Source organism: Amphibalanus amphitrite, unplaced genomic scaffold, assembly GCF_019059575.1.
Source record: "Amphibalanus amphitrite isolate SeventyFive unplaced genomic scaffold, NRLGWU_Aamphi_draft 000830F_arrow, whole genome shotgun sequence".
Lineage (NCBI taxonomy): Eukaryota > Metazoa > Arthropoda > Thecostraca > Balanomorpha > Balanidae > Amphibalanus > Amphibalanus amphitrite.
This window is the reverse complement of record NW_024882324.1, coordinates 285,577-308,029: the sequence shown is the minus strand read 5'-3', so window position 1 is coordinate 308,029 and position 22,453 is coordinate 285,577. Positions and strand designations below refer to the sequence as shown.

Below are 22,453 nucleotides of genomic sequence, written 5' to 3'. Positions count from 1 at the left end.
TTGAGTCCCCCTATTTTTTCTACACCGATCGTCCGATCCGATTTCTGATGGTCGCATTCGATAGCTAGGGTCAGAATCTCGAGTTCCCTAATATATACCTTATTAAAAATATTTGACCTTAAAGGTCAAATCACGGATATTCGACCTTAAAGGTCACATCACGGATTGAAATTTTGAGTCCCCCCGATTTTTTCTACACCGATCGTCCGATCCGATTTCTGAAGATCGCATTCGATAGCTAGGGTCAGAATCTCGAATTCCCTAATATATACCTCATTAAAAATATTTGACCTTAAAGGTCAAATCACGGATTGAAATTTTGAGTCCCCCTATTTTTTCTACACCGATCGTCCGATCCAATTTCTGATGGTCGCATTCGATAGCTAGGGTCAGAATCTCGAGTTCCCTAATATATACCTTATTAAAAATATTTGACCTTAAAGGTCAAATCACGGATTGAAATTTTGAGTCCCCCTATTTTTTCTACACCGATCGTCCGATCCAATTTCTGATGGTCGCAGTCGATAGCTAGGGTCAGAATCTCGAGTTCCTTAATACATACCTTATTAAAAATATTTGACCTTAAAGGTCAAATCACGGATTGAAATTTTGAGTCCCCTATTTTTTCTACACCGATCGTCCGATCCGATTTCTGATGGTCGCATTCGATAGATAGGGTCAGAATCTCGAGTTCCCTAATATATACCTTATTAAAAATATTTGACCTTAAAGGTCAAATCACGGATTGAAATTTTGAGTCCCCTATTTTTTCTACACCGATCGTCCGATCCAATTTCTGATGGTCGCATTCGATAGCTAGGGTCAGAATCTCGAATTCCCTAATATATACCTTATTAAAAATATTTGACCTTAAAGGTCAAATCACGGATTGAAATTTTGAGTCCCCCTATTTTTTCTACACCGATCGTCCGATCCGATTTCTGATGGTCGCATTCGATAGCTAGGGTCAGAATCTCGAGTTCCCTAATATATACCTTATTAAAAATATTTGACGTTAAAGGTCAAATCACGGATATTCGACCCTAAAGGTCACATCACGGATTGAAATTTTGAGTCCCCCGATTTTTTTTCTACACCGATCGTCCGATCCGATTTCTGAAGGTCGCATTCGATAGCTAGGGTTAGAATCTCGAATTCCCTAATATATACCTTATTAAAAATATTTGACCTTAAAGGTCAAATCACGGATTGAAATTTTGAGTCCCCCTATTTTTTCTACACCGATCATCCGATCCAATTTCTGATGGTCGCATTCGATAGCTAGGGTCAGAATCTCGAGTTCCCTAATATATACCTTATTAAAAATATTTGACCTTAAAGGTCAAATCACGGATTGAAATTTTGAGTCCCCTATTTTTTCTACACCGATCGTCCGATCCAATTTCTGATGGTCGCAGTCGATAGCTAGGGTCAGAATCTCGAGTTCCCTAATATATACCTTATTAAAAATATTTGACCTTAAAGGTCGTAGGTCAAATCACGGATTGAAATTTTGAGTCCCCCTATTTTTTCTACACCGATCGTCCGATCCAATTTCTGATGGTCGCATTCGATAGCTAGGGTCAGAATCTCGAGTTCCCTAATATATACCTTATTAAAAATATTTGACCTTAAAGGTCAAATCACGGATTGAAATTTTGAGTCCCCCTATTTTTTCTACACCGATCGTCCGATCCGATTTCTGATGGTCGCATTCGATAGCTAGGGTCAGAATCTCGAGTTTCCTAATATATACCTTATTAAAAATATTTGACCTTAAAGGTCAAATCACGGATTGAAATTTTGAGTCCCCCTATTTTTTCTACACCGATCGTCCGATCCGATTTCTGATGGTCGCATTCGATAGCTAGGGTCAGAATCTCGAGTTCCCTAATATATACCTTATTAAAAATATTTGACCTTAAAGGTCAAATCACGGATTGAAATTTTGAGTCCCCTATTTTTTCTACACCGATCGTCCGATCCAATTAATTTCTGATGGTCGCATTCGATAGCTAGGGTCAGAATCCCGAGTTCCCTAATATATACCCTATTAAAAATATTTGACCTTAAAGGTCAAATCACGGATTGAAATTTTGAGTCCCCCTATTTTTTCTACACCGATCGTCGGATCCAATTTCTGATGATCGCATTCGATAGCTAGGGTCAGAATCTCGAGTTCCCTAATATATACCTTATTAAAAATATTTGACCTTAAAGGTCAAATCACGGATTGAAATTTTGAGTCCCCCAATTTTTTCTACACCGATCGTCCGATCCGATTTCTGATGGTCGCATTCGATAGCTAGGGTCGGAATCTCGAGTTCCCTAATATATACCTTATTAAAAATATTTGACCTTAATGGTCCAATCACGGATATTCGACCTTAAAGGTCACATCACGGATTGAAATTTTGAGTCCCCCGATTTTTTCTACACCGATCGTCTGATCAGAGTACTGAAGGTCGCATTCGATAGCTAGGGTCAGAATCTCGAATTCCCTAATATATACCTTATTAAAAATATTTGACCTTAAAGATCAAATCACGGATATTTGACCTTAAAGGTCACATCACGGATTGAAATTTTGAGTCCCCCGATTTTTTCTACACCGATCGTCCGATCCGATTTCTGAAGGTCGCATTCGAAAGCTAGGGTCAGAATCTCGAATTCCCTAATATATACCTTATTAAAAATATTTGACCTTAAGGGTCAAATCACGGATTGAAATTTTGAGTCCCCTATTTTTTCTACACCGATCGTCTGATCCAATTTCTGATGATCGCATTCGATAGCTAGGTTCAGAATCTCGAGTTCCCTTATATATACCTTATTAAAAATATTTGACCTTAAAGGTCAAATCACGGATTGAAATTTTGAGTCCCCCTATTTTTTCTACAACGATCGTCCGATCCAATTTCTGATGGTCGCATTCGATAGCTAGGGTCAGAATTTCGAGTTCCCTAATATATACCTTATTAAAAATATTTGACCTTAAAGGTCAAATCACGGATATTCGACCTTAAAGGTCACATCACGGATTGAAATTTTGAGTCCCCCGATTTTTTCTACACCGATCGTCCGATCCGATTTCTGAAGGTCGCATTCGATAGCTAGGGTCAGAATCTCGAATTCCCTAATATATACCTTATTAAAAATATTTGACCTTAAAGGTCAAATCACGGATTTGAATTTTGAGTCTTTTAACCTTTAAGGTCAAATATTTTTAATAAGGTATGTATTAGGGAACTCGAGATTCTGACCCTGGCTATCGAATGCGACCATCAGAAATTGGATCGGACGATCGGTGTAGAAAAAATAGGGGGACTCAAAATTTCAATCCGTGATTTGACCTTTGAGGTCAAATATTTTTAATAAGGTATATATTAGGGAACTCGAGATTCTGACCCTAGCTATCGAATGCGACCATCAGAAATTGGATCGGACGATCGGTGTAGAAAAAATAGGGGGACTCAAAATTTCAATCCGTTATTTGACCTTTAAGGTCAAATATTTTTAATAAGGTATATATTAGGGAACTCGAGATTTTGACCCTAGCTATCGAATGCGACCATCAGAAATTGGATCGGACGATCGGTGTAGAAAAAATAGGGGGACTCAAAATTTCAATCCGTGATTTGACCTTTAAGGTCAAATATTTTTAATAAGGTATATATTAGGGAACTCGAGATTCTGACCCTAGCTATCAAATGCGACCATCAGAAATTGGATCGGACGATCGGTGTAGAAAAAATAGGGGGACTCAATATTTCAATCCGTGATTTGACCTTTAAGGTCAAATATTTTTAATAAGGTATATAATAGGGAACTCGAGATTCTGACCCTAGCTATCGAATGCGACCATCAGAATTCGGATCGGGCGATCGGTGTAGAAAAAATTGGGGGACTCAAAATTTCAATCCGTGATTTGACCTTTAAGGTCAAATATTTTTAATAAGGTATATATTAGAGAATTCGAGATTCTGACCCTAGCTTTCGAATGCGACCTTCAGAAATCGGATCGGACGATCGGTGTAGGAAAAATTGGGGACTCAATTTCAATCCGTGATTTGACCTTGAAGATGACCTTGAAATTTGAAATGAATACGATATTCGGAATCAGCGTCCCAAACTGCATCGGATAGGTTGAATTTAGTTGAAATTCGGACTCGACGCTGAATCCGTCGCGGAATACGACGCTAACTTCACGCACGTTAGGAAAAGGAGGTTCGGCGTAATTATTCAAGGACTACCCTTATGAATGCAAGTGAACGGTTCAAAGGCGATTTTTTTCCAAAGAAAGTGAGTACGTAAGAAAGAGAGAGAGAGAGAGAGAGAGAGAGAGAGAGAGAGAGAGAGAGAGAGAGAGAGAGAGAGAGAGAGAGAGAGAGAGAGAGAGAGAGAGAGAGAGAGAGAGAGAGAGAGAGGGAGGGAGACAAGAGGAGTGTGCACTGCTAAGACAATGCCCGGTGGCCGCCTGACCTTGGAGTGTGGTCGAGGACACAGGTACGGCCGGGCTACATACTCTGGTACGGGGCAGGCGTACTGGGAACGGTGCGTGGAATCCGACACATCCCCCGCTCTTCCTGTGGACAGAGGATAGGGGAACATCAGAATGTGGACAGGAAGACGGCGACGGAACCGAGCACTGAGACCTCAGGTGGCAGAGAGCGCAGGTTGACTAATAGAAATGACCCATGCTTCGTCAAATACCAGGTAAATGATTCATGAATTTATTAGCTGCGGTGGATTTCACTAGCATAAGGCGATGCACAATGTAACTTTGGGCGCACTGTCAGTGATGCGTTGAATCAGAACCGGTGCAACGTCAAAGGGAGCGTCACCGTCACCGGCACCTGCTATACACGGCTCCGACGGCACAGCACTGCCCACCGACTGACGAAACGTCCGACAAACCTTTGCCTTTGAGAAGGTTGCTGCTTGTTCATACGCCAATGGTACACGGTCTGCCTACGTGCCGGCTCCGGGCGTCGGCGGTGTTCCAGCTAACGCTGACCTTTGCCGGAGGAAATGTCACGGCCCGACCCGGACTGGGGTCAGCTGGTGAATTCTGCACGGCAACTCCCGAACTTCGACACATTGGCTAATGCCGACCGGACCTGGAGATTCTGCAGCGACACGGAGCTCATGAGAAGAGAAATTACAGTTCCTTTGCATTGGTGGGATGGTAACAGGCACGATGCATATACATATATAAAGTAATAGGCACTGAAATGCTGACATAACATGACAGAACACCAGCGAAACGCCGATTTAGTATTGGTACCACATCAACACTTATAATGGCATATGAAACAATACGTATTACGTAATCGAATAACATCTCCACCATTGTCAAAACTCAAAAGCCACTTCTCGGGGCCTCAGGGGTGAGACTAAGCACCCTTTCATCACCCTGCACGCCCATACCACCTCTATATCTGCACCGGAGGCTGCCGCGCCGACGAGGCCCCATGGCGTGGCCCGCGGGCCAGTCGCGATGGAGGAGCTCGCCCTGAAGTCGGAGCGTCTCTCCACGGCGCGGCGGTCGGTCAAAAAATCCGCCGCGGCCGGCAGAGAACCAGTTTGCGTGTAATCCGGGCGGCGCCTGGGGTTCTCTCAGGGTCAGCGGGTCGGGACGGGAGAGACAGGTCGGTCCGGGGCCCTGCACGGGAGAGGAGAGACAGAGAGGGCGGGCCCGGGACCTGCACGGGAGAGGAACGATAGTCATCAGGTCCCATGCTGAGCAGCGCCTATACCAGCCGATGCTGGATTGCATACATTTTTCATCTGCAGGCACTCTCAGGCAGGTATCTGTAAACAAATAGGAATGTTACTGCATGTGGCGTCGTTCCAAAGAGCGGACCATTGCCACTTAATGGGGCCCGGCACAGATGCCGTGCTTATTACCACTGATTGACGGACTCCGAGACGCCCTCAGCGCCGGCTGACGTCTCGCCACCGTCCCGCTATCCCGACACGGAGTCCCAGCTTCCGTGGGAGTCTGCCGCTCATCTCCGCCACCGCCGGCGTCGGGCTGATGTCGCCCGGGCCCGCTGCCCGAGACAGGTTGGCGTTCCGTCGCCCCGCCGCACTCGGTAGGACTGCCGGCGGGGAAGGACCGTCGCGTCGGCAGGACGGACTCTCGCCGCGGTCTGGTCAGAGTTCCAGGCCGTCCGTCCGTCCCGGTCCGCAGGCCCGGTGACCTCGGCAGCCGGCCGCGGGCCACTCCTCGGAGGCCGGGCCGTTTCCGCCGGCTGACCTCGGTAGCCGCTGCGATCGGACGGTGAGACGCACCGCGGCGCACACCGGTCCGCAAACAGCTCCCCTCGCCGCGGCCACCTCGCCAACAAACAGGCGCGGCCCCGCCCTGCCGAACCGCGGTGCGCCGGCCGCCCGGTGTCGCCGGGCCGGCCGGTCAGCCGCGCCGTCCGAACCGCGAGACGCGCCGCGCTCCGGCCAGCCAAGGTCACGGTGACCGCATCGGGGAAAATCGGCCGGACGGGTGGACGGCGGACGGGCGCGGCGGCGCGCCTCGCCCCGTGGCCCAGTGATGGCGGCGCTGGCCGGTGACCGCGCCGCAGGTGCCGCTCCAGGGCGCGGCAGCTGGCCGCCGGCGGCCCCCGCGCCGACCGCGCAGCTCGGCCGCACCGCGCTCTCCTGTTTTTGTCTGAGACCGCGGCGCGCACATTCCGTCCGGGCGCCGCCGGCGGCGCGGCCGGGACCTGGGACCTGGGCCGCCCCCGGCCCACAAAAGGGCCGGCCGGCCCCGCGCCGTCCCGCTGGCGACAAAGGCCACTGCGGGGCACTGCCCTACACTCGGCGGCCGGCGCGGCCCCGTTTTCCGCGGAATCTGCTTTATGGCGAGAAAAAATCTAAGGGTTATTGAGGCCGTGCAGAGGGGCGGCGATAAATATAGTGTGTCACCGCCGGGTCCCGCGCCCTCGGCCGACGGGGCGGTCCGCGCCGGTCCCCGGCCGAGGCCACGGCGAGCCGCGCCACAAAGACAGCCGTCGGCCGCGCCGGGGCGGCCACAAAGGCTGTCGGCCGGCGCCGGCGACCCGACCGGCGCTCCCCTCCGTCGGCGACCTTCGTCTCCCCTTCCGGCGGCGGGCCACGTGACCGCGCCCCGCCGCCGTGCCGGCCGTCACGTGACCGACCCGTCGGCGCCGGCGGCGGGGGAAGCGACGCCGAGGGTGGCCGAGCGCGTGGCGGCGCGGGCAGCGGTGTGCCGACCCCGGCGACGGCAGCCCTGCAGGGGCGGCGGCGACCGGCGACCGTCCCACCACTACCGGCGCTCAGCTCAGGTCCGCTCTGGATCAGCTGGAAACGAAACGGAAGGAAACGAACGCAAGGCTCGGAATGTCAGACATAAATAGTCATGAACGGGGAGCCTCATAAGCGGAGGAGTAAAATGCATGCAGGCCGAATTGGTATGCATCAATTGGTATGATCAAGTGTAAGTGAAAGGTGCTAGGATAATAGCATTCACTTGAATGCATTGAGCAGGAAAGGCGCTGATTGGTGAGGTCGCTGCCTATATCAAATGGTGTCGGTTGCGCCCGGCGCGGCATGATACACAGAGCAGACGAGCTGTGAGTGCCGGTGGCTGGTTATGGGCATCCCCCACCCACACAGGATACCGGTGATCGGACGATCGTCATTCGACAGCAGTCCTTATATACCTAGGCGTGATCTTCATCAACAACATCAGGTAAAACATCAATGTAACCTGCCTGGAAATCGGCACACCCCACACTTCCGTATGTAAAACATACCGTCGCAGCCAGTGAAGATATCCCCTGTCAGACGGCTGAAGAGGCTCCAGGACGGGCCGGGATTGAGGAGTGGCGGTCAGCGGACAGCCTGCAGACAGTAGCCTCCTGACGGCCGGGCCCTGAAAGATCGAACTCACGGGAACAGGGCGGCCACTAAGCAACGACAGGACTCACGGTCAACAACCGGTAACAACCGGTAACTGAAGGACACAATGCATTGGTCATCGGTCAGCCCCAGGACTGGCTAGGGTATGACCCACGAACGGGTCCACTCCTGAGGATTGAGGTAGGACGGGATACACGGTGTTACCCGCGCCCGTCCCGCCGGAAGCGACGGCCGGTCTCTGTCCCGATGGTAGCCGATCACGGGCCCTCCGGCCGGTGAGTGTCCCACCAGCAGCCAGCCTGAGACCCTCCGGCCGGTCACTGATCCATCGGCGGCCGATCACGGGCCCTCCGGCCGGCGTGCGTCCCGTCGGCCAGCGTCTGTGCTGGCGGCGTCGGCCGATCCGAGCCGTCCGGCCAGTCACTGATCCGTGACACGGTCACACGGCCGACGGACGGAACGGCCGGCCACCTGGCGTGCCAGGCCCATCGGGGCCATTACAGGATCAGCACAGCACACAGTGACCAATGGAGGACTAGCACAGCACACAATGGTCATTGGAGGTCCAGCACACCACACAGTGGCCATTGGAGGACCAGCACAGCACATAGTGGCCATTTGAGGACCAGCACAGCACATAGTGGCCATTTGAGGGCCAGCACAACTCGGTCGTTAGGCACAGTACCGACTCACGAAGAAGCTCATTGCTCACAGTCACAAATAGCTCGGCACAGGTGAAGAGGGCGCAGCATACCACACAGACTACTATCGATTCCGTGCAAATATATGCAGATAGACAGACACCGACGATAGCGGGCAATTACCCTAGCATACAGAGACAGACTCTATCATCAACCACGCTCAAACACTACGGGCCGTGACACACATGCCTACACCTACAGCCGCGGGTCAGCCAACACCGAGTCACTAAACTGGGTTTATACACCGACAGCTGGGTCACGCTCACGACCTGTGTCAGTGACACAGCGACGCCCTAGGGGCGGTCACCGATGGGTAGAGACGGGGAGACCGGAGAGGTGACTGGCGAGGTCAGGACGACAGGTCTCCACTGGGTTGTCTGGCACGACATGCAGGTAATAGGTGGTGGGACGGCACTGCTGACAGGGGGGGGGGGGGGATCTTCTGTAGCGCAGCGGGAACGGTGCGGCTGGTGAACAGATCACGGTCTTGAAGTAACTTACGAGCATATGTACAACTTGCGAGTTTGTGATTTGTCAAACCCCCTCCATTTGAAAAAAAAAATAATCAGATAGGTAAACGTGTGAGTGCTGATTATGGTGCTCGAGCTAGCTACTAGTTATACATGGCGTAAGTCTGGAAACAAATACGGCTGCATAAGTGAGTCAATGGAGCTAGGAGCTTATAGACCGTAGAATCTTTGTGCGAACTTATTCAGTGCCAGTTCTTTAGATACTATGTATAAGCAGCGCTATAAAGTCGTCGAGTTATCTGCCGAGGCCGGAGGGGCCGTGTCACTGATGAGGCCGACCCGTCTCCGGCCGGCGGAACAAGGCCGGCGGGTGCGGCCGGTCGCCCCGTCGGCCGGCCCTGACCGGTCCAGAGGGCAGCAGCGGCGCTGCGCAGCGACCGCCGCGGTATCGACCGGCCGCGGGCGCCGGCGGCGGCGGCCGTGTCCGCTGCAGAGGTCACAGCGGCGGCGCCCGCCCGACCGCGCAGAACCGAGCCCGGCCGGCCGAGCTCCCTTTCGACGGCCGGCCGCCTGAAACCGAAAGTGGCCGCCGGCCCGGTCCGGCCCGGCCCGCCGGTACACCTGAACCTACCGACGCCGGGCCGGGCGCGGCGGGCGGCCAGTGTTTGCTGACCGGTCAGGACGCCACCCGCGCCCTTCACCTCCGACAAACAGCTCGGCCAGGAACCGGGTCAGCCCGGCGCTCCCACGCCCCGACCCTCGGCTGGCCTAAATACTTGTGTTCTGTGGTCCGACCGAAAATACCGAAGCGCGGAAAACATGGCGCGCGGGTCGCCGGCGGGGCGCAGAGGGGCGCCGCCGGAGCGGTCAGCGGCTCTCGGCTCGGCGGCGGGTGCCCGGTCAGGTGGCGGGACGGGACGGGAGAGTGGACGCGCCCGGGTGGGGGCGTGGGAGCGGCGCCGGACGGCAGACAGGTGCTGCGGCTACCGCCGACCGATCCGTACACACAGCAGCGTACACAGAGTGGCACAATGGACAGACGGTGGCCGCGCCGCGGAGACCGAATCCAGGCCGGACCGCGGCGGAAACAGGGCCGCCGGCCGCTGGGAACCGGCGCTCCAGCCTCCAAGCCGCCCGAAATGAATGGAATACGAGCCGCACACTGAACTGGGCCTTCAAATCAAAACACAACCGCACAAAGGTGGGCCAATGGGCCATTTATGACTCATTCGACATTCTCAGTGACGACTGTGCGATAGTCGCCGGGGAGCGATCTCTAGGTTAATCCCCGGGGTTATCTAGCAGGCGGTCGTCGGGTGCCTCCCCGGGTGGCCGACACGGCGGGGGCCCCCAGGGGCCGCTCACTGTCAGCCTGCCGGTCAGTCACGTGACCGCGCCCGCCCGCCCGTGTCCGGCCGCCGGGGTCGGTCACGTGACGGGACCGGTTGGCGCCGGCCGGTCGGTCTGACCTCGGAGATGGTTCTCGGGGCGTCTCCCCCCCCCCCTCCCGCCGGAGGGATGGGTCGTCGGCGGGCCGCGGGCGGCGGCTGACCTCGGGCCCGGGGTCGGCCGGTCCGGTGGTCACGTGACCGGGACCGGTCCGCCGCGCCGGCGAGCAGGCTGACCTCGGCGGCGGCTGCGAGTCGCAGCCCAGCCGTGACCTCCGGCCGCCCGCCGGTGGTGCAGCGCGGCCCGTCCGCGGCGCGGCGCACCGCCCCGGGCGCGGGCCGGCCCCGGCACCGACTGTGCAAACAGCTGCGGCCGGCACCGGGACGGGACGGGCAGCGGCTCACCGCCCCCCGGTCGCTGCACGCGTATCGCGCCGCCGCTGGCACCGGCCCAGCGCCGCCGTCCGTCCACCGGCCCTGTATGACACGGCACGGCGCACGGGGACGGCAGGGTAGCGGCAGATCATCGGCTGACGCACGCGGCCACCCCGCCATCGCCGGCGGGCTCCGGCGGGCTCCGGCTGCCGGTGCGCTGCCGCAGTCAGAGCTCATCTATCGTGGAGTCGAGCTGCGACACAGCTGACTGGCGGCGAACATAAAACTAACACCGGCCCGGCGCCCCAACGCCGCAGCCCTGAAAACATTGCGAAAGGACGGCTTTGAACAGCTTTGACGAGCGTCCAGCGAAGGATTGAACCGAGGTTTGACTGGGCACTATCAACTCACTTGCCATGCTGAGTCCAGTGTCTACCCAGTCTTAGTTTCGAAAAATCAACTAGACATTGGTGACAATTTGCAATCCTCCCGTCACGTAATCCTCCTGTCAACAAAAACCCAGCAATATTTCAAAAAGAAAAAAAATGTTAACCGATGTGTTGGTCGGTAACAGGCGGTCACCATGAACCCACAAAGCGCGCGTCCCATAATACGACACAAGCCATGCTGTCGCTGATGCTGAACATTATCGTCCGTCCGTGTTTCTCGTGTGTTAGCTGTCCAGCCTGCTCAGCTGGCTTATCCCCGTTCGCTGTTGGTATCGTTATCTTGTTTGCGCTGTTTGGCAGCGGTGACATCTCTCCCGTGACGTCACTCGCCTGTGGATAGCCTGTTGAGGTCTCAGCGGTCGAAGGCAGCCCCCCCCCCGCCCTGAGGAGTCCAGCGGTCAGTCCGTGCGGCGCTGACACCGATCCCCGCTGGTGAAGGGAGAGACGCCGAACCGGCCGCGGTGGAGCCCGACAAGCTGCCAATTCGCCATGACAGGAGAGCCTGAGATCGGGCCGGGTCAGGTCAGGGCCGGTGGGTCAGCACCCCAGCCACCTCTCTGAGAAGCGCCCGCCGAGCTGACACTATCGGAAATATCGACTGGCTATGCGTGATGCGCTCAATTACCTCTCACTGGGCATTTCCCTGTGATAGCCTGGAATGGGTGGCCGAAAGTACAGAGAGACTTGAACCACATGACACGACCAAGATAAGAGTTCACGAAAGTTTCCAAACTAACGGGCCGGTGCAGTGACCTGGCCAACAGTTTTCCGCATACCTACTTTGTCAAACGGGAGGTAGCCCACATCTGATAACACCTACAATGTTCAGCGCTGGGCAAAGTAGCGCTGACCAAAGTGAATGGGCTGGACAGACACAATGGCCAGACCTCTATCAAATCTGTAACACTCTGGTAATGTCACTGCTGGCAGCACTCACCCGAAATAAACCATAAAAACGTTTAAACGCAGATCAGGACGCTCCGATGGTTCTAATCAGCACTTGTAGTACACTGACGTACAGCTCCCAGGCCTTCTTGTCCTGTACGGTTGTACGGATTATTTATTACTCTAATAAGGTCCTGTCGACCGAACACCGGTCGGCCTGACGCCCGCAGCATGCCCTTTCCTCCTGAATACCGCGGCGCGGCGGTCATGTCCCGGCCGAGGCGACACGTCAGCGTCTGACAAAGGGTCGGTCAGCTCCTTACACCCGACCCACAGCGCCTGCACGGCGGCCATCATAATTCCCACAGCCGACTGATAGCGCGATATACCAGCGGCGGCACGCAGACGGACGCACGGAGCGACATCTATTGTGGGGAGGAGGAACTACCGACGGAGGCGCACTGGAGTGCAGCTGGTGACTGCCATTCTTGCGCTATATGCGCATCGGCATTTCAGAATCGATGTCAACATACCATCAATGTAGTCATTTACGAAAGAAATCGATGTAGAAGACGACCTTAATTTCTCTAGAAATGAGCAGGACAAGCAACAGCGATGTGAAAAGGGAGAAAAAGGAGAAAATGACCCTTTCGAAACTGCATAATGCCCGCTCCTTTGGGCTTTTGACTATCCAGTATCCAGCGATGGCGAATGGCGATACAATTATAGCCTTGTTTTTGTGACGTGAATTGTTAATAGCGGTGAGCGCAGATTCCCGTTACTTTTCTAAAACATTCATATTTTGGGATATCTTATCCAGCTAGGAGCTGTTGAATATCATAAACATTTTAAATTCTAAGCCTATTGAACACTTCATACTAAATTTGATGGTAATACTTCACATTCTCCGAGCTCCTATCATCTGCAGAACAAAACAACTTGATTTTACAATAGACATATTATTGCAAAATCAAAACACACTAATCGCTATAAAACGCTCTCACCATGACTGACCGCCGTCAGACCCCCTCCCCCGCCGTCCCTGGGCGCGGCGCGTCTCACTTCTCCCAGATGTCGGTGTGGACGCCGCGCGCCCGCTGCCGCGCGCTCTCGGGGGTCAGAGCCTCCTCGGCGCTGGGCTCGCGCGGCTGGCCGCCCTCGGTCAGCGCACCGCGCTCGAAGTCGGCCGTGATCTTGTCGCTGTAGACGGCGTTGAAGAGGTCTCGCGCGGTGAACTCTTCCTGGACCACCTCGGGACAGCGGTAGGAGACGTAGGGCTTCAGCTGCGGGCCGGCGGGCACCGGTCAGACGGGGGACAGGCGAGCGGAGGGCGGCATCAGACACCACAGAGACCTACCGGGACGGTAACACGGTCACGGGGCGGGACCAGAGCGTTATTGAGCTGATAGTCCTTCGTACTGGATGATAATTGATATTACGGGATACCAAAGGCAACTACAATGCAATGAGCAACGGCCGTGGCCATTACCGTTTTTCGTAAAATCGACACTAGGCAATTATCAAATTGGTAAGCTGAAAAGGCATCTGGATCTCCAGACTGTCACCAGATGACATAACTAAAACTAGTTGCACATGCCTCCCATGCCCAGCTGAGCGTTCCACCGACCCGCTCGCTCGTAGGCGCGTCTGCTTACGTTGAAGTCGGTGAGGTCGGGCACCACCAGTTCGGGGATCATCTCGGGCACGGTGATAAAGGTGCTGTCCCCGAGTCGGTGGGCGCCCGTCGGACGGGTGCCGTAGTCTGGGGGTCACAACAAATGGGTCACGAATAGGTCACGGAAACCTCTGCCAAGGGCGGGTCAAAGCGAGAAGGCGAGTAGATGTGTGTAATATTACTAAGGCACAATTAGGATAAAAGGCACTAAAACATGACTTTGATTTATAGGAACCCTGTCGCAAAAAGAAACTGACATCCTGCAGAAGCAAGAGACTGCAGATAAGAGTCATACCAACTCTACTATGAATGCTGAAGTCAGCACAAGAAAGGTGACAACAAATCTATATTCCTTATTTTCATCAGTTATCAACTTGATAAAGTTGGACACATAAATTGCTAAAATTCACAGCCTAAGATTTACCTACCTGGTATGTCAATATCAGGAAACTTTTTCCTAAATGAAACTTCTTTTGCTCTCTCATTCTTAAAGGCAAGAGTTCCTGCCTTGGGTCCAAGCAGAAACTTCCTGAAATTCCTCTTTCCAAGCAGGCTAGCACTGGTATGCAGTGCCCTGCACTGGGCATAGCTGACAAGTGAGGTGGGAATGGGCAACAACATTTATCTTAAAGCTGTGAGCTGTCTGGCACCAGCTCTGCTGCAAAATGAGTTTTTCACTTCCAAACAACCTGAAACATGGCAAAATGACATCAGAATAAATAAATAAGCAGGATTATATACACCGTCGAACAGAGATAAATGGGGCAGTCATTATAGAGTGCAGTGCAAGTGGGCCCGTACTATTAACTTGATTAGTTGCCAGCTAGCGCCATATGGTGGCGCTAGCAGACGGAGCAGAAATCGTAAAATATCAATGCTGGATATAAAAGGCTCAAGGCCAAATCAATAATCAATAATAATAATCAATAATAAATGAAATATCTACTTATTAACTTTTCTATTAGTGCCATTTTACATGTTTATGTCCATATACAACAGTATTAACACCTATATATTACTGGCTATCGTACGTCGCCAGCTGACTGAGCCAGCCGATTGCATCCAGTTGTTAAGGCCCGATAAATGCACTTTCAGTGCTCCAGCACAGCACATCAACATTCAATACAATATGGTGGGCTCAGGGCTGGTGTAAATGCCTAACATGTCACTTGTCGTCTTGTCAGTATACGTTGAACATTGATATCAAATGAATCAATCTGAATATCAAAACAGCACCACACCCAACCATCCCAAATAATGATAGGATTGTCGTACGCCTACAAAATAAAAATAATGGGCCGTATGCCCCTACTTGACTAAAACTTGAACTTGGTCACCGAGTTTAAATTATAAATATTTATTACTGAAAAAAATCGTGAGGCATTGTAACAAAAGCGCAGGATATGAATCAAAAAGAGAAATATGTTCAATATTCGTTTCATAGGCCTACAAAGATAATATTTTGCGAATCAAAATAGGGATTATTGAATCGGCGTCGTTTCATTCGAGCAATTCTGCATAAGCAGCTCTTGGTAGTCATACGCATCAGCTCCAGAACATACTGCGCGTGGCGTGAGAGAGTAGAACACCGCATGATATTTTCGATTTCTTTCGGCGGACGTCGGTGGGTCGTGCGGAGCTCTCTGCGGTTATTTTTCATTTTCCGGCTTTGTCCAGCCTCAAATGTAAGTACCTATACTGACTACAAATATTGCGTTTGCATAAGAATGAATGTTTTAGCTGGAAATGTGAATTGAATGTCATGTCACGGAAAGCGCCCATTTTTCCTCTGCGTTGTTTTGGTTTTGTTGAATGTTGCTTGCCTCTTCAAGCCTTTCCTATGAAAAACATGCTTGATGCTTTATGTTCAGGAATCGTACAGCTGGTGAAGTTGTAGTTAGCAACTAGCATATACAATTCTTGTGTTACTGTCTGTGACCTCCATGAACTTACCTGATTGCAACGTATCTAGGGAATTTCTCAACCGTTGATCTGGCATCTTCATGGGACGCCAGGCTTACTAATACCAAAATGTTTTCATGAGAGATATTATTTTTATTTTTACAATTTTAGCCAGTTAGGCACATATGGGCTCGGGTGTCACAATTACCTTACCTCACCTTACGATAACAGGTTTTTTTAGGCTGTGAGGCCTGTGGAACCCAATCTTGGCGAGCTCCTGAGGTCAAGCATAGCTCAGTCTGTGTTGGAGACAGCACACAACGGTTTTCCAATCAAGGAGAGGCACTTTACCCAGAGATGCTTCTTTCCAAACAAACCAAATGAAAACAAACCTAACCCAACCTCACCTGATCTAACCTACAACCTACAAGCCTACAACACCTTTCCTTGGTTGGAAAACCTTTGTGTGATGTTTGCACTAGTAATCCCCACATATGCTCCTGAAATTCATTTGTTTGTTCTTGAAATTCATTTGTATATTTCTGAAATTCATTTGTTTGAAATCAATCATCAATCAAGAAGTGATTTTTTCCTTTACCTTCCTCTTCTGTACCAGAACTTAAGATATAGAACTTAAAAGTTACATTACAGCTAGCAAAATTGCTTGCATAACATACCTATGCTCCTATTGCATGGTTTCTTACTAGTCCTTTGAAGGTTGGTTCACCATGTTTCTCTTTTTTAACTCTCCCAACCAACTTTTGGTCATATGCCTTTTGATTTTGGAGGGGCACTTTTGAGTATTGACTGTAGAAGACCAGATGGTTGCTGGTATTTTGAGGATGCAGAACACTGGAACCATGGTTTTGTCTAACAGGGTACATTAATTATGTGTCTGAATAGTGAACGTTCTCCTTTAGAACCACGTATTTCCTTTTTCCAGTCAAGATAGGCTTGACCAAGGCCATGACATGCAAGTGAAATCCTGACCTTCCAGTTTGATCTTTGACAAGGGACATATATAACTGAAGGTGTTGTGCAGGTTGGAGTTTTAACAAAGCAGCTGTGTAGTGCTAGATCAGCCTTTGAGTAACCCACTTTGCCAGCTGCAAGTGCTAACATGATCAGTGATATGAATCATCTTTCCATTTGTCAGGGACGCTGAGACCTTGCACGGCATCACTCCAGTGTCAGTATGGCGATAACTGCTTGCAATATACCACTTTCAGGGTTGGCATTTTTGCCGGCAAAAACTAGTTTATGCCATTTGCCGGTTTAAACCGGCTTTAACCGGCAAAAAGTGGCAAAAACTGGCAAAAACTAAAAACCATCACAATGATATGCCTAGACATGGATTTGAATATGAAACATTTTAAGGAGAATTCGGTGAAAGTTTTATGCTTTCAAACAGAAGTGACATTGACCGTTGAAGTGTTCTATAACTCAAAAACACTTTCATGGGCTTTCCATAAGGAACCAGTAAGATGCCTTTTGGAGGTGACAAATGAGCCAGTGCAAGGGTGACTGGGTGAGTCCTGCGCAATCAGAGGTGCGAAGGGGTATCTGCCACTGAGATGCGCACGGCACCCTACCGTGGCAGCTTCGCCCCACTCTCCCCTACATGGAAATGCATTCTGTGGGGGATGTCTACCGACATGCATAGACATTTTAAGCAGGAATAAGTAATGAGGCAAACTTCAGAATGTTTGGTGCATCTCTATAACATCCAGAAATGCATTTGTACATTTCAGATCCATTCCTAACTAGAAAAGTTGTGGTTTGGGCCACCTGAGTTTTATCCAGTTTTGCCAGTTTTTGCCACCGGGGTTTCTGCCAGCCGGTTTAAACCGGTTAAAACCACTGGCAAAAACCAGTTTTTGCCACCCCTTGCCAACCCTGACCACTTTGTAAGCTGACCTATACGATTGGCGTAGCCGATGTACTTTGTCTTTCTGTTGTTTTGTTTTCATCAGTCTGGGCAAGAAACTGGTAATCAAGTGTGAAAGATACGTAAATTTGAACCCACTGACTTCGGGCGATATTGATAGTGGCTTAAAAAAAAAAATCAACGAAAAAGTCGTTAAACTATAGACATGTTCATGACCAGCTGCGGCCCATTACTTCATGGCGCTGTCGTTCACCGGCGAAAATGGATATCCCCTCCCACCATATGTTGGCTTCGTCGATCGTCGGGCCCGGTTGGATGATTATTGATAATGAAGAATGGCGTACCCGTCACCCAGTCCGGTGTCGTAGGTCCATCATTGGCAACCCACCGTAGCCATCCCCCCCCCCCTCCCGTCCCGCCGATCCGCCGCCTCCACTCCTGGCCGTGCTATCAGCTGAGCGGTCGGCCTCCGACCCCCGTACCGGCGGCTGCAGATTGCGCCAGGGACCGGCGAGGGGGGGGGGCTGCTCTGCACCGTTGCTCAGAGCGATTGCGTCACCCGCGTCGGGTCCCACCCGGACGTGGCGTTATGGTTTGGGTGGCGGCGCGGCGGCTGGGTGTGATTGGGGAACGCTGCAGCCCGTCAGCGCTAGAGACGGGGGCGGCGAATGTGTTCAGTTCTCTCAGCCTGTCATATAGGGCAGCGATTGGCCGTGGCGACATAAGACATTGAAGTGGTGAATCAGGCTGGCTGATCAGATGGGCTTTCTGAATTAATCAACGTCAGCTAAGACTTTGTGTATCTGCAGCGCCCTGTCGATGCAAAATGCAAACGCATGTCAGCGGTCGATCTGTTAAAGACGTCGATTCTGTAATGTTGTGTCTCACTTTACCGGCTCTTTACATGCTGACTTTTATGAATGCAATAGACTGAAGCAGCCTTTGTGTAAGGTTTATCCGCAGGATATCAGGTTTATTGGTTGCGCTGTGGTCCAAGTCTTCAGTCATTTCACCGCTTCTGGCAGCTAGCACGGAATGTCTCACCAACATGTTATCGTATCTTCGAGCTTTTAACGATTCTCTCCATTATTGCGACCATTTGTCATGCTTTAATGAACGTCTAGGTGGTTTCTTCCCGGAAGTGTTCTCTTCGATACCGCATTTATGGTTTTATTAAGATGCATTTAATGTAACTGACAAACGCTTCAGTTCAGCTCAGAGTTGAGCAATGTATCGATCTATTACGCAGTCTGTAACCGACGCTCCACCTCATCCCAGAGTTAATGTATGGCTGTATCGTTGTATGTATCGCTGCAGTACGCAGTGTGTGTAACTGGCGCCTCCGCTCCTCAGATCATGGTGCGCTACTGTGAACAGTCTGCCACCTTCAACCACCCGTGGCATCAGGTGGTGCAGGCGTTCTGGGAGCGCTACCCCAACCCGCACAGGTGCGTATGGACGGGGGAGACTGTAGCACTGGGCGGTGTGACTCGCATCCTGCTCATATCGAGCGAGGTTACCCGTATGGTAGAGTGGTCCAGACTGAATATACACTGTCAACTGTGCGCTTGGATGGTACACTGTTTGGTATATACAATTTTTGGTTTCATGTGTACAAAGGCCTTCAGCAAGATGAATACCAAAGTCATATTTCTTTTGGGAATCGTAGAAACGTGAATAAGTTGCTCCTGTGTTAACTTTGCATCGTCCCTCGTGGTGGGGAGAAGTACTGACTCAGCAATGCGTACCAAGGCTCAACAAATCTTGCAGTTTCCGACTTGGCCGCTTGCCCGGTGTTCTGCCCTTGCACCCCGTCTCGGTGTACAGTTTGAGCAGCTGGGTAAATATACCCGCCGCTGCGCTCCCGCTGGTCCTTCCTCACTCCCTCCCCTCCCCTCTGCCCCCCCCCCCCAGCTCTCACGTGCTCACCGAGGACACTGTGGCTCGCCGGCTCGAGGGCGGCTGCCTGCGCTCCAAGCGTATCGTCACAAAGACGAACCGGATGCCCAAGTGGGGTGAGCGGTTCCTCTCTGCGCGCACGGTGGCTGTGCTGGAGGAGTCGGCCTGCGAGCCGGCGCGCCACTCCATGGTCACGCTGACCCGGAACCTGGCGCACACCCACCTGATGGAGGTCACCGAGCGGGTCGAGTACATGCCGCACCCGGACGACCCGCAGCACAAGACGCTGGTGCGGCGCTGCGCCTGGGTCGGATCGCGCGTCTTCGGCTTCGGGTACGCCATCCAGGTGAGGAGAGCGGCGGGGAAAGACATGAGAGAGAGCTTAGGGATGATTCAGGGTGAGAAGAGGGGGCTCACGCTGTGAGGTCGGGGTGACGCCGCTAGTGGAAGTATCATCAGCCCTTTGTCTCCGGTAATGTCCTGGTCGGGCGTGTACCGTGAATGTCCGCTGTCACCGGCCACCCGCTCTTGCATCAATGCTGGAGCGCCAGACAGCTCGGATGCAGCAACCCCGTCAGTTCGGTGGCTGCCCGCCCGAGCTGCGCTGCACCCGGGCGATCAATCAAATGGAATTCGCTCGCTCAACACTGGTCATGTGGCTTCATTGTGGTGTTCAGTAATAGGAAGCCTGAGCGATGTTCTTACACCCGAACCCCGAACCACAACGAAAGTCGCAATTATTGTTTCCAACTTGATTACAAGCTCAGCAGACAGCACCTAATACGTGTTCGTCGTGCTTGTGTAGTGCCTACTAGCCTACTGGGCTCATTGTTTTTCAGGCATTCGGCGTGGAGCGGTTCAAGAAGAACCTGAACAACACGGTGCTCGGGTTCAACCACGTCCTTGCCAAGATGTTCCCCCAGCAGAACGCTGGGGTGCCCGTCACAGAGGCCGTCTCCGCCATGGACGCGCGGAAAGAGAGGTACGTGGCCTTTTATTGGTGGCTGCATTTTTCTTGGGAGTGCGTTACTTATTTCAGATGCATTTGTCTCCAGGCGCGCTGTTGCTAGTCAGTATCTCCTGTCTGAATATGCAATTTCATATTGTTCTTGTAATGACGCTCAATAATGACGATATAATGACAATATTAATGATCGTTCCAACTGCATGACTGTGCCATTATTGGGTTTGCTGCCTGGTTGATGCCTTTCGCAATAAGCAAAATAAACGAAAAAGACACCCAGTCTCGCGTATCGCTATAACCTTTGACGACTGACGGTCGCCCCGATCTGACGCTGTCCCTCCCTCCGCAGGCTGCGGGAGACTGCCAAGAAGGCCACCGAGCTGGCCAAGTCCAAGGCGGGCGCCATGGTCCCGCAGGCGGCCTGTGCCGAGCGCGAGAGCCGATAGCTGCCTCCGCCACCGCCGTCAGAGCCACCGGTACGAGTCGGGACCGGGCGGGGAACGGACGCAAACAGCAGACTGGACACCGCAGATCGGAGCTGCTATCCTGCGCTACTACCGGGAGATCTTTGCACACCCGGTGAGCTGAAGATGGCCGGTAACTGCTCGGCCGCGCAGGGCGTCCGTTTTACCCCTCGCTGTCTCGTGCGCGACCAGAGCTCTGCCGTCTCGGCCGGCCCACTCCGCAGTCTCGCCTCTGAAAATGTCAGCTCGGTATAGCAGTCTGGGCAGCCGCCGACCGGTCCCGGGCCGACGATTTGTAATTCATACTGACCGCGAGATCCCGCAGCGGCCGATCGGGCCGGTCCTACCGTGTATACTTGCAGGACAAACAGACGGATACCGGAGATCGGTGCGGGCGCGGAGACGCGGGTCGTCTTCGGCTCAATTCCTGGAAGGCCGTGGGACCGCGATGCGGTCAGGTGTAGTGGCTCAATTATCCCTGATTGCCTGGTCCCGCCGTTTGTCGATTCTACCGGGTGATTGGGCGGTGTTTTGAATGAGTGCAGCGTAAATGACCCGGCCCCTATACTATAGGTCTCGACTTCGAGCGATGAATTTCTTTGTTAGTTACTGACTGAGCGCGCAATGTGAAACCTTCACACAGGGTCATATATGTATAGTGGCTCTTGCGTCAGAAGTCTGTGACGCGCCCTTCTTCGAGCTGGCCCTTGTTAGTTTCACATCAGCAGTGGCGGTGGACAACTGTGGCCGTGGACAGCTGTGGAGTGGACAAAGGAGAGTCGCTGTACATGTGGCGTAGGTATTTTCTACAGGTGTGTGGGTTAGTCCGCGCCCCAGCCGCGGTAGACGGAGTGCCATGAGTTTGTTTGTGTTGCTGAGTTGAGTTAGCGGTTACAGCAAGTGTCGCGTGGTCCGGTCCGTCTAAGGACACTGAGTTTAAAACGGGCATCGGGCAGCGGGACCAAATGGGCCGGTTGGCCCGGCTGCACTGCCGCCTCTAGGTCAGGCGCCGGCTGGAGACAGACGGCGGGGTCCGCGTTGACCCGAGGGTCGGTCAGCGGTGACCCGCGCGGTCCAACGGCCGCCGTGACACCAATGACAGACGCGTACCTACGTCTCAGATCTTAATCAATGCAGATTTGTTGATTTGTTGCCTGCTTGAAGTCGATTAGTTTATACTTCTTTGTATCAAAGCGCGTGGCTTTTTCATTTGAGACTGTAGACCCCAAAATGAGGTCCATACGATGTGAAGTCGCCGGTATATCAAATATCCATTGCCCCTCGGCATGTGCAACCTGACGTAGCGAGAAATGACATGTAGATGTGAGAATACGTAACAAAATACATACCAAGACACTGAGTGGTCTTGTCTTTTTTTCAACTGCCCTGACCTGACCAGAAATTGGTAGTGACGTGCTGCGTCACTACCAATTTCTGTGCCTCATCAGACATCTATTCCACCCTATTTGTCGTTCCCGACGACTGTCGCACAACCCCGCGTGCCTTTCA

At 52.4% G+C, this 22,453-nt stretch overlaps 2 protein-coding genes across 12 annotated transcripts; one reads left to right on the top strand and one right to left on the bottom strand.

Annotated features, from left to right (window-relative positions):
• Window positions 1-13,100: 13,100 nt before the first annotated feature.
• On the bottom strand, window positions 13,101-15,408 carry LOC122366780 (39S ribosomal protein L41, mitochondrial-like). Of its 9 annotated transcripts, none has more exons than XM_043339370.1 (4): window positions 15,390-15,408; window positions 14,256-14,516; window positions 13,808-13,914; window positions 13,101-13,435 (listed from the first exon to the last, which is right to left on the bottom strand). In XM_043339370.1, the coding sequence occupies exons 2-4, from the start codon at window positions 14,446-14,448 to the stop codon at window positions 13,211-13,213; spliced, it is 525 nt and encodes a 174-aa protein (XP_043195305.1). In that variant the 5' UTR covers window positions 14,449-14,516; window positions 15,390-15,408; the 3' UTR covers window positions 13,101-13,210. The 9 variants fall into 9 exon arrangements, with proteins under 9 accessions (XP_043195305.1, XP_043195302.1, XP_043195304.1 ...); XM_043339367.1 differs by lacking the exon at window positions 15,390-15,408 and adding an exon at window positions 15,278-15,337; XM_043339369.1 differs by lacking the exon at window positions 15,390-15,408 and adding an exon at window positions 15,165-15,192.
• Window positions 15,293-22,305, top strand: LOC122366779 (PRELI domain-containing protein 1, mitochondrial-like). Of its 3 annotated transcripts, none has more exons than XM_043339359.1 (5): window positions 15,293-15,512; window positions 18,971-19,065; window positions 19,532-19,862; window positions 20,356-20,498; window positions 20,830-22,305. In XM_043339359.1, the coding sequence occupies exons 1-5, from the start codon at window positions 15,420-15,422 to the stop codon at window positions 20,924-20,926; spliced, it is 759 nt and encodes a 252-aa protein (XP_043195294.1). In that variant the 5' UTR covers window positions 15,293-15,419; the 3' UTR covers window positions 20,927-22,305. The 3 variants fall into 3 exon arrangements, with proteins under 3 accessions (XP_043195294.1, XP_043195295.1, XP_043195293.1); XM_043339360.1 differs by lacking the exon at window positions 15,293-15,512 and adding an exon at window positions 16,159-16,179; XM_043339358.1 differs by lacking the exon at window positions 15,293-15,512 and adding an exon at window positions 18,199-18,209.
• Window positions 22,306-22,453: the final 148 nt, after the last annotated feature.

Excerpts from the sequence above, each read along its gene's own strand:
- LOC122366779 (XM_043339359.1), top strand. The coding sequence starts at position 15,420 with ATGATATTTTCGATTTCTTTCGGCGGACGTCGGTGGGTCGTGCGGAGC. Across the intron at positions 15,513-18,970 it reads GGCTTTGTCCAGCCTCAAAT|ATCATGGTGCGCTACTGTGA; the intron begins GTAAGTACCTAT and ends TCCGCTCCTCAG. Across the intron at positions 19,066-19,531 it reads CGCTACCCCAACCCGCACAG|CTCTCACGTGCTCACCGAGG; the intron begins GTGCGTATGGAC and ends CCCCCCCCCCAG.
- LOC122366780 (XM_043339370.1), bottom strand. The coding sequence starts at position 14,448 with ATGTTGTTGCCCATTCCCACCTCACTTGTCAGCTATGCCCAGTGCAGG. Across the intron at positions 13,915-14,255 it reads TCCTGATATTGACATACCAG|ACTACGGCACCCGTCCGACG; the intron begins GTAGGTAAATCT and ends TGTGACCCCCAG. Across the intron at positions 13,436-13,807 it reads CCGACCTCACCGACTTCAAC|CTGAAGCCCTACGTCTCCTA; the intron begins GTAAGCAGACGC and ends GCCGGCCCGCAG.